General features: G+C 42.5%; 1 protein-coding gene across 1 annotated transcript; it reads left to right on the top strand.

The window, feature by feature from the left end:
- Positions 1-1,987: 1,987 nt before the first annotated feature.
- LOC144581401 (uncharacterized) lies at positions 1,988-7,993 on the top strand. The gene is made up of 2 exons (XM_078364937.1): positions 1,988-2,211; positions 4,626-7,993. Exons 1-2 carry the CDS (start codon positions 2,141-2,143, stop codon positions 5,215-5,217), a joined length of 663 nt encoding a protein of 220 aa, XP_078221063.1. The 5' UTR covers positions 1,988-2,140; the 3' UTR covers positions 5,218-7,993.
- The last annotated feature ends 3,777 nt before the right edge of the window (positions 7,994-11,770 follow it).

Raw genomic sequence — 11,770 nt, 5'->3', positions numbered from 1 at the left:
TCACTAAGTCCTGCTTTGTCCAAATTAGTGGTAACAAGCTCTAGACTGCTATTTTTTTTTTATCATTTTGTGTATATGTATTTTTCATAAGCAATCAGAAATGTGGAGGATATATGTAAATGTTACAATAGTGGTGTTTCATAATTCATCAAGATTACAATTACTGAGTGTGCTTGTTGTAAGGTCGGTTGCCTCACTGGGAGGCCGGACACACCCACCTCTGCACTCAGCACCTGAATCTGTACCTGGCACCAGGCTCTGCACTCAGCACCTAGCTCTGCCGCACGGCTCCCCTAGAAGGCTCTGGCTAATGGCCACCCTGGCCGGCTCTCGCACCAGAAAACCCGCCCAACAACCCAACAATCAATAGCAGCCCGCCTCAACCCAATCCTGCTCCCCTGCAGCCAATCAGAGCACCCAGCTGTTGCTCATTCCTCATAGCCATAAAAACCCCCCACCCCAGGAAGTCAGCACGCCTTCTCTGGCCCCCTTTCCACAGAACAGAGAACCTCACCCGGGAGCTGAATAAATTGGCATTTAATTTTCTTATACTGGCCTCAGTTTCCTCATTTTAAACTTGGCAATAACCCTTACAAGTGGTACCAAAAACCCGGGAGGAGTTCAAGACCCCTCCTGGGGGAAACTGACTCCTCCATCATAAGCCAAACCAGGGAGCCGCCGCCCCTCTGATCATCTACAGCCATCACTTGGTAAGACTTCTATTGCCCATAACCCCATCCTCTGTTTGCTCCAAACCTTGAGGTACCCTCTCCGTAATCACGGCTGTGTCAGGGACTCCTTTCCATCTCGAGCTGTGGGTCTCATGGAGACATCCTGGTGCCCCTGCTCGCCCATCCTGGAAGACAGGAATATTGTGGAGACATCCCTATACTCCTGTCTTTCCCCATAATCTCTGGTACTCAGGTGTTGAGATCTGGGATACCATTCCTCACTCCTGAGTACTCCACGACAGAGAGTGGACTATGGGTAATCAGGAGCCCTGCCTAGACTCCATGTTGCCACTGGGATGTCTAGTCCAAAATTTACCCAAACTGGGCCCCTCCATAAAAAGGAAAGGCTGCTTTTCCTCTCCACCATGGCCTGGCCCCAGTATCCTCTGGACAACCAGTCCAACTGGCCACCAGAGGGAACTTTCAATCTTGGCATTCTAACCCATTTAGACACTTTCTGTCAAAGAAATGGTAAATGTTCGGAGGTCCCCTACATTCGGGCCTTCTGGTATCTTTACTCCCACCCACCCTCTGTTCCTCTAGCAACACCACTCAGCTGCTCCTGGCCAAAGAAACTCCGTCACCACCCTTGGCTCCCCCATCCTCCTCCTTTTCTGACCCTGACCTGCCCAAAGAACTTTCCTTTCCACCCGCCTGACCCGCAAACCATCTGCCGTATGTGGAACCTCAACCCCCTCCTCCTCCTCCTCCTCTTCCTGGTCCCAACATAGCCTCTCCTGTCAGTGCTCACACTCACTGGTGCTGTGCTCCCAATGATGAAACTCCCTCCTTTGCCTCCTTTGTGAGGTAGCCAGAGCAGAAGGCATTGTTCCCTTCTCCCTCTCTGATCTATCAGCCATTGAGAAATGCCTAGGGTCATTTTCCACCAATCCTACTGCTTACACAAAAGAATTCCACTACCTCACCCAGGCTTATGACCTCACCTGGCAAGATACCTATGTGATTCTGTCCTCCACCCTCACCCCAGATGAGCGTGACCACATCCTTACTGCAGCCCAGGCACACGATGATTAGGCACATCTCACAGACAATCGAATGCCAGTAGGTGCAGCAGTGGTCCCCGAGGCTGACCCTAACTGGAACTATCAAACTGGTCAAGATGGCTGCCGCCACCAAGATCAAATGCTACAGTGCCTCCTAGTGGGCATCCAAAAGGTAGTTAACTATGATAAGTTAAGGGAAATAACTCAGGGTCCTACTGAAAACCCAGCCGCCTTCCTTGACCGATTAACTAATGCTATGATCCTTCATACCCGGCTGGACCCAGCCTCTTTACCGGGGGCTACAGTCCGAGCACCCATTTCATCTCTCAGTCAGTGGCTGACATTAGAAAGAAACTTAAAAAGGCTGAGGAGGGCCCCCAAACTCCCATACAAGACCTGGTAAACATGGCATTTAAAGTTTTTAATGGCCAAGAGGAAAAGGTTGAGGCCACCCACCAGCCCATCTACAGCAAAAGGTAAGCCTCCAAACCCTAGCTCTGTGGCAGCCCTGAGGCCAGAAGCCCACCAGGTACCTGGTGGAGGGGGTCCATCAAAACATACCAAGAACTCCAGAGGCATTCCGCCTGGGCCCTGTTTCAAGTGCAATCAGAAGGGACACTGGGCACGTCCCTCTCCCTATCCCAACAGCATACTGCCACTCTCCTTAACTCTCAGAGCTCGGGGATATTGAGTATCTACCTCCAAAGCACAGTTATCAGTCACCTCAGTGGTCTACTTGGGTATTTGCCTCACCCCCAAAACTAAATGTCTAATAACAGATCGCCAGAAGGCACTTCTTTCACTGCAGCCCCCAGAAACTGCCGACCAGATTCTCTCCTTTTTAGGATTTGTAGGATTCTTGTACCACTGGATACCTAACTTTGCCTCTCTAGCTAAACCTCTGAATGTGGTGGCTAAGGACACCCCCATGGGACCTCTCTCCCATCCTGAGGTTGTAAAATGGGCTTTTAAGACCCTCCAAACTGCTCTGTCCACCACACCCCCACTTCATCTGCCAGACCTCATTCGCCCCTTTTATGTTCATGGATGAAAAATATGGCATTGCTGTCAGGGTTCTAACCCAACCCCTGGGTCCCAACCCAACCCCTGGGTCCCTTGTTCCACCCTGTAACCTACTTATCAAAGCAACTTGACCCCATGGTCATGGGATGGCAGCCTTGTCTGTGGGCCCTGGGAACAGCAACAGAACTTACGAAGGAATCCCTAAAACTTACCCTGGGCCAGCCCATCTCAGTATTCTCTCCTCACTGGCTTACTGACCTCCTCTCCCACAAATCCCTTGCTCACCTAGGGCCCTCTCATCTACAGGAGTTCCACCTGCTCTTTATTGAGAATCCTTCAGTCAGCCTTCACACTATTTCCCACTCAACCTGGCTACCCTGCTTCCTCATCCATCCCTTCCCCCTTCCCTAGCCCAATCATGCCCTGAACTTATGGATGCACTTGCCAAGCCTTGGGAGGGCCTATCCAACCTTCCCCTGCCTAACCCAGACCTTACTTTCTATGTAGATGGAAGTTCAGTAATAGCAACTGATGGGAGGGGAAAGGCAGCCTATGCAGTAGTCACAAATTCAGCCACCCTCAAGGCACATTGCCTCCCTGACAGAATCACATCACAAAAGGCAGAGCTCATTGCCCTAACCAGAGTTCTCACACTAGCACAGGGAAAGTGAGCAAATATCTATACTGACTTAAAATATGCTTTTCTTATTACCCATTGCCACTCTGCCCTCTGGAGACAGCAGGGATTTTTTACCACAAAAGTGTCCTCCATAATCAGTGCTACACAGATCTCCAACCTTTAACAGGCCTTATCATTGCCCAGGGAGGTTTCAGTCATACACTGCCAAGGACACTGAGCCCAGCATGATGCAATCTCCTGGGGCAATGTGAGGGCAGACACAGCAGCAAGATCTTTAACTAACACCAAGTTGACCTCTACCCCTGTTCTTTTCCTTACCACGGTCACACAGCCTGTATACTCACCATTAGAAAAACAGGCCCTTATACTAAAGGGAAGAACAGAATCTAATCAGGGCTGGATCTTCCTAAATAACAGAATCATCCTTCCCAGGGAACAGGCCCCTAAAATTATTGCTGAAATCCACCAATCCTTACATGTAGGGCCAAAGGCATTACACCACTTTGTACAGCCCCTTTTTTTCTTGCCAGGTCTGCAACAAACAATTGAGCAGGTACACAAGGCATAAGTTACTTGCTCTAAGGTCTCACCTCAGGGAGGCTTAAGGCCACAGTTTCCTACTCATCAAATGCAGGGCAACCTACCGGCCCAAGACTGGCAAATTGACTTCACCCATATGCCCACTCACAAAAAGCTCTGCTACCTCCTAACTTTTGTAGACACCTTTTCAGGTTGGATTAAAGCCTTCCCCACCTCCTAGGAGACAGCAGACATGGTGGCCTCCCTTCTTACTCAAGAAAATCATCCCTTGCTTCAGCCTACCTGCCACCATCCAGTCAGACAATGGTCCAGCATTTACGGCCCAAGTAGTCCAGCTAGTCACCAAGTCCCTCAACATCTCCTGAAAACTACACATCCCTTACCCTCCCCAGTTGTTGGGTAAAGTTGAACGGGCCCACAGCATCCTCAAAGACCATTTGGCCAAACTTGCTATTGAGGTAAAACTCTCTTGGCCCACACTCCTACCTCTTGCCCTGGCCCAGGTCCAGGCCACCCCATGGGGGCCAATGGGCCTTAGCCCCTTCGAATTGCTGTATAGCTGGCCTTTCCTGGTTTCTCACAACCTCCCTGTAAACCCCCCTCCACTGGCTTCCTACCTTCCCTTCCTCTCCCTCCTCCACCACCTGTTAAGGGAACATGCAGACCACTCCCTTTCTGTTTTTCCAGAACCAGAGGATTCCCACCCAGTGGTGCCTCTCCAACCGGGCGACAGTGTTCTCCTCCAAGAACTCAAACCAGGATCCCTGCAACCCAGGAATCCTGGACTAAGAGCCCCACCACCAGGACCCATTATCTTGCACAGGCAAACTGCCAAACAGGCGGATGTCAGTCTACTGTCTCCATCCTCATCCCATATGGTAAAAGCATCATACTCAGTAGTGATCATGGGTTTCACTTTCAGCATGGGCTGTGTTTTCTATGTGACCAAACCAAGGACTACTGTCATTGGTGGAACACCATCTACGGGGAGTACCCATACAGCTCCTGTGTTATTCACAAGCCACAGCCTCCAAGCTGTCCCAACCGCATGCTCACTCTCTTCGGCAATGGTTCCTTAGCCCTCAACATCCATGACCCCTGGCACAGCTGTTGGGATGCAGGAGTGTCCAGTAAGGTCTATGAAGTTTATACCTGGAGCCACCCTCAGGGAACATGGCTAATATTCTGGTCCTATACCCACATCGTCTCTGAAACAATAGAACAGCTCTGTTCTGTAAGCCATACAATCCTGCAAAATGAAGCCATCCTAACTAACTAATTCAAACCCTCAGATAACACCTCTCAACCTTTCTCTTGGTTGACTCTAGTACAGCAGGGAGCCAACATGTTAAATTTAACTAAAGCCATGAATATCACCAACTGCTTTTAATGTGCCTCTCTCAGCAACCCCCCCTTAGCTGCAGTTCCCCTTAGGTCTGGGTTCAATCTGTCACAATCACCTATGGGACCCAGCACCATCTTAACGGATATCCCCTTGTTCCAAGTGTACCCTCAAAATTTCTTTCTCTGCTATGAGACAGCCAGCAGCTCCAGTCCCAGCTGTAACATCACAGTAAAGGTAAAATCCTCGCTCTATGTGCCACCAGGAGGATATTTCTGGTGTAATGGAACCTTAACTAAAGTTATTAATGCCTCCTTCCCTTTTCCTTGTGTGCCTGTCACCTTGGTCCTGCAGTTTGAGGTATACAGACAGGCTGAACTTCTATCCCTCCTTCCACCCTCCCCTAATCACCAAGACAGATGAGCAGTCTTCCTCCCAATGGTCATTGGTCTCTCTCTAGCATCCTCTCTGGTGGCAGCTAGGCTATGTAGTGGCACCCTAGGCTACAGTGTCACCCCAGCCACTCAACTAGAGGACAAGCTTAACATGGCTATCAAAGCATTGGCTGCCCCCCTGGCCTCCCTCCAGAGACAAATCACATCACTGGCCAGGTAACTCTCCAGAACCGATGGGCCCTTGACCTGCTGACAGCAGAAACGGGAGATAGCTGTCTGTTTCTTCAGGAGCAGTGCTGCTACTACATCGATAAAACAGGCCTTGTAGAAGAAAATGTCAACACTCTCTATCACCTCTGAGAGGACCTCTGCAAGAAGCAGAATGCATCAGTCTCGCCTCTTAACTGGTGGCAATCCCCCATGCTAACCTGGCTAACCCTATTATCACTCCCATCATCGTAGTTTGTCTTCTGTTAATGCTAGCCTCAGGTTTTTACAGGCCAGCATGAGAGAAATTTCCAGTGTGGCTGTAAAGCAGATGCTACTTCACCCCTATGTCTGACTCCCAACCAAGGCACCAGCCAACTGACCCTTCTCCCTCACTCTGCCCCTATTTAGCAGGAAGTAGCCAGAAAGAAGTGGCATCATATATCATCAAAAGGGTCAGAATGTAAAATCGATTGCCTCGCTGGGAGGCCGGACACACCCATCTCTGCACTAAGTACCTGACTCTGTACCTGGCACCAGGCTCTGCACTCAGCACCTAGCTCTGCCGCATGGCTCCCCTGGAAGGCTCTGGCTGATGGCCACCCTGGCCGGCTCTCACACCAGAAAGCCCACCCAACAACCTGCCAACCAATGGCAGCCCACCTCATCCCAATCCCACTCCCCTGAAGCCAGTCAGAGCACCCAGCTGTTGCTCATTCCTCATAACCCTAAAAACCCCCCACCCCAGGAAGTCAGCACACTTTCTCTGGCCCCCTTTCCCCAGACCAGAGAACCTTGCCTGGGAGCTGAATAACTTGGCATTTAATTTTCTTATACTGGCCTCACTTTCCTCATTTTAAACTTGGCAATAACCCTTGCACTTGTACCTCTTTCAGATTTTAAGACCCATGGAACCAGCCCCAGGGAGTATATCCAAGGTGGCATATCCTCAGGAAGAGAAAAAATAATAATCTAATCTGCCCTTTGAAGAAAAGATAAAGCTAACAAAGGCTGGTGACAAGAAAAAGTCACAACAGAGGTAGAAACAAATTTAGAGAATTTAGAGAGAGAAACAATGATAAAAATGTAGGTCAAGATAAGAAAATAAGATTAAAAAGGCAGAAACTGAAAAAGAGTGTATCAATAACTTATTCAGAAAATATTTAAAATCCTCATAATAGCTTATGAGGGGAAAGCATTTGCATATACCTCTTAGTAAAGTATGAAGTAAAATAATTTTTGTAAGGAAAATTTGGATTTACATTTACATATATCCAAAATCTTCAAAACTCTTGAATTAATGAAGATTAGAATGAGTTGCAAATGTGGAAAAGGTAGAATGTGATTTACACAATACACATTAATTTGAACTAAGAAGTTTCTGTCTTTCTCATATATTGGTCTGGAGGTAAGAAAGCCAAGACTGCCATGGTAGTTCTGGCCCATGATGTCCGAATAGGTCATTTTCAATTCTTCCCTAAGATACAACTCTCATGCTTATGGTCCAAGGAACTACTCACATTTCAGGCAGCAGGACAGAGGAAAGGATGAAGAAAATGGGAGCAGAAAGCACATGCCATTTGTCTCTGAAAAAAAATGTTTCTTGAAATTGGTACAAAATACTACTGTTAACAATCCACTGTCAATAATTTAGTTATGTGGCCATAAAAAGAAGATACAAAGCAGGCTGAGAAATGAAGTCCTTATTCTGGGCAGCTATATGCCCCACTAAAAGTTCTAAAACAGTAGAAAAAGGGGGGGAATTAAGAATAGCCAGCTCTCTCTTCCTCAAACTGTTTCCTACAGAATTATATATACCAAGAGCCAACATGCATGTTCAAATATATTTATGTGGGATAGGGAATGTTTGCTTTCTATTCTGTGTGTGCCTGCAATGTTTGTATAGATAAAATAAATATTCATTACTTCCACAGTTCTTTTTTATTGTACTTTAGATTCTGGGGTACATGTGCAGATCATGCAAGGTTGTTTTACAGGTACATTGATGGCAAAGTTGTTTGCTGCCTCTATCCCCCCATCACCTATACCTCACATTTCTCCCCATGTTATCCCTCCCCACCCTTCCTCCCACTATTACTCCCCCAGCCTCCCCCAATGGACCTCAGTGCACGATGCTCCCCTAATAAATCAATTAAGTAAATAATTTTAAAATAAATAATTTATTAATAAAGAATTATAGTTTTTATTTTTAATACTTACTAAAACATTTTAAATTTAAAAGTCTAAGACTCTCTGGAATTTTAGTCATCAGGCATCATGAGCTTTTTCAGTCTTCTTTGTGGGGATTGTCCAATCTTATTCACACTACTAGATTACATTTAGATCATTAACCCACTTGGAAGGCAGAATGGATAGACTTAGAAATAATAATTATATAGCTGTAAAATTAATTTACTTCACCTTAGCAAGTTCAAGTGCTTTAAATTTAATAATAAACTAAATTCTAAAATACAAGAAATAAAAACAGGTTTAGCATTAAACCTGCATTCTGCATACAATAGTAGTAGTGGCCTAAAGATTCAAATATATCATTTATGTGAACTAAGAATGTGTTTGGGAACAGAACTCAAAAATATTTGTAGCAATACTTGAAGTCACAACTTTACTTAGCTTTGTAAAGAGCTTTGTTTTCTATCCAAGCAAATAAAATTATTACAATTGACCCTTGAACAACAGGCATTTGAACTGCATGGGTCCACTTATGCTTGAATATTTTTTAACAAATATATTGGAAAATTTTTTGAAAATTTGTGACAATTTGAAAAAAACTTGTAGATGAACCATGTAACAAGTATTCAAAAAAAATAAGAAAAAGTTAAGTATGTTATGAATGCATAAAATATATGTAGATACTAGCCTATTTTATCATTTACTACCATAAAATATACACAAATGTATTCTGACAAGTTAAAATTTATCAAAACTTATGCACAGAAACATTTACAGACCATACATGGCACCATTAGCTGTAGTGAGAAATGTAAGCAAATGTAAAGATGCAGTATTTAATCATAACAGAATAAAATTAACTATAGTACATACTGTAGATACTACCATACTAATTTTGTAGCCACCTTTAGTTGCTATTACTGTGAGCCCAAGTGATGTGAGGATCTACTTTAAGCACAGTGTGATGCTGATCTCTCCACATAAGCAGTTTGTCTCCCCAGTAAATTGCTATCACAGTAAAAAGTGATCTCTTGTGGTTCTCATATGTTTTTCATTATGTTTAATCCAATACTGTAAATGTTGAATAACACCATCAGACCCATACAAAGTGATACTAGTAATGCTGGAAGTGGTCCCAAGAAGCAGAGAAAAGTCATGACATTAGAAGAAAAGGTTGAATTGCTTGATATGTATTGTATATTGAGGTCTGCAGCTGCATTGACCATCATTTCAGACAAACGAGTCAACTTATAAACAGATAACACAAACTTATGGGATCAATAAATGCAGTAGACTACTGGAAATGTATTTTTATCTTCCTTATGATTTTTTCTTCTCTCTAGTTTACTTTATCATAAGAATACAGTATATAATACATTTAATATAAAAAATATGTGTTAATTCACAGTTTCTGTTATTGGTAAAGCTTCCAGTCAACAGTAGGCTATTATTAATTAAGATTTGGGGGAGTCAAAAGTTATATGCAGACTTTCAACTGTGTGGGGGGGTTAGCACCCCTAACACTCCCCTCCATCCCCATTGTTCAAGGATGGACTGTAATAGCGAGATTCAAATGAATTAAGAACATACTAATCAATATTTCACAAAAATTACTTACTGAGGTTAAACAGAATAGTTGTTATGCCAACCATTATTTAATCTTTCTGATTTAGGAGCTGAATGTGATTACATAATATCAGCAGTTGGCACTTCATAGCATCTTTTTTGTTCTCCATCAAAGCACTTTATAAATATTTATTTCTATAATATTGTTATAACTTAAGAAGGTAGTTTATTATTCCTTCTTATTTAGAGAGATGAGAAAACAGGTTCCAAGAGACAGCAAGTTTTCAAAGATTGTATTGACCTTTATTCGGATCTGGGATAACAATTCCCAGAGCTAGTGACCAAGGTGACTTAATTTACTTTCAAAGCCTTCCAATGAAGGAGTAGCTTAGAAATTAGAAAGATGTTTGTGATTCTCTGGTCCCCTCATAGCCATTAGTATTACATGACATTTGTTGTCTGTGAAGGGGCATTTGCAAAGAAGGATCTTGATTACTACAAAGTTATCTCACAGTTTATCATCCTCACTTCAGGAATTTTAGTAAAATTTTCATTTTAATTATCTTTTATGACCCTCACATATAACGCTTTTCCTTTTGAGGGAAAAAATATTCATATATCACTGGATGAATAATTATTTTTATTTTCTGTTATACCTATAAAACAAAGAAAGCAGAATAACACTACTTAAGATAAAGAAGAAAAATAGTTATTTTATGCATTTGTCTTGATTGTTTCAAAGAGCTTTCATAAAGTACACAGATGCCACCAATCTCTGACATAAATAGTAATGCTTTCCAGGCCGAACAAGGGACATAAAATTTTCCAAAACAGCCTATGCTTCAGCTAACCTAGAGAGAAAAAATTACATTCTTCCTGGTATAAAAGAAAGATCTAAAAACAGATCTTTAGAGGGATCTACATACAGTCTTATCAGAACATTACTATCTATAGCAGAATTGATATGAGATGTGCATATCCTAGTCCATACAGAATAATCTCTTAAAGCATGTTACAAAGCAATGACACTGCTGAGAAATTCAATAAGATGGCCTCTGGGATTTACATGTTTTAAATGTGCTCTAGCAAGTTGGAAAAAACCCTTAGAAATCATTGAATACCTTCAGTCATAACAAAATAAAAACAGGATATGATTTAGTGTATCAAATATATAAATTTTTATAATAAATGAAATAAAATTATAATAGAAATTGCTGTACTTTTCTTTCTTGGTAGTAATATGAATGTAGCCTAATACATAAATGTCATAAATTTGAAATCTATAGTTATAGTCAAGCAATAAAAACTAATGAACGCAAAGCTATTGAAATTTTAAAAAACTAAAGAAAAATAGATGAAGATGAAAGTCCCCAACTTCTTGTTGAATTTTCAGAATTATACTTTGGAAAAAAAATAAAAATAGTTTGATTAAACCTTAGTAGATTTTTACGAGGTTATATCACAAAGTTTTTTTTGTTTTGCTTTTTTTTCTTGTCTTGATAATATAAGTGAACAATTTAAGTTCTGCTTATTTTAATGGTAAATTTCAAGTCTCAACTCAATAATAAATGTCTGTTAAATGGTGAAAAAGTAAATATTAAAGAAGTAAAATAACTTGCCCAAAGTCAGATAGTTAAAAGGCAGAAAATTCTACAGTTTAGCACAGATCTATATAAAGTTATTTCTGTTTTTAATCCACTGTATAAAACTGCTGCCAAGGTTTAATTTTTCTCAGCAAATAAGTCTGAAGAAATAGCAAAGTCTCTGTTTCTCATTTATTGTTGTTCTCTTTCCACCTCCATATTCTTATCCCAAAAGTTCAGCCTTTCTTTTCTTTCTTTAGTGGGAATACACATTTTAAAACTTAAAAGAGATGATATCTGGGGATGCAAGGAGAACTTTTTGGAGTCTCTGTTGCAGGCAATGCTTTCTGTGGTCTCAAGCTTGATATACACAAAAACAAAAAAGATGAAGAAGAAGAAGGAAAAGGATGATCCAAGATGGACAAATAGAAACAGCTCTGGATTGCAGTTCCCAGTGAAAACACAGAGAGTGAGTGATCACCGCATTTCCACATGAATTTTTACTGCCCACAGACCAGGAGATTCCTGGGAAAAAACATCAAAAGTCTC

The sequence above is a fragment of the Callithrix jacchus genome, chromosome 2 (assembly GCF_049354715.1).
Source record: "Callithrix jacchus isolate 240 chromosome 2, calJac240_pri, whole genome shotgun sequence".
Classification (NCBI taxonomy): Eukaryota; Metazoa; Chordata; class Mammalia; order Primates; family Cebidae; genus Callithrix; species Callithrix jacchus.
This window is presented reverse-complemented; position numbering and strand designations above follow the sequence as displayed.

Excerpts from the sequence above, each read along its gene's own strand:
- LOC144581401 (XM_078364937.1), top strand. The coding sequence starts at position 2,141 with ATGGCATTTAAAGTTTTTAATGGCCAAGAGGAAAAGGTTGAGGCCACC. Across the intron at positions 2,212-4,625 it reads CAGCCCATCTACAGCAAAAG|AACCAGAGGATTCCCACCCA; the intron begins GTAAGCCTCCAA and ends CTGTTTTTCCAG.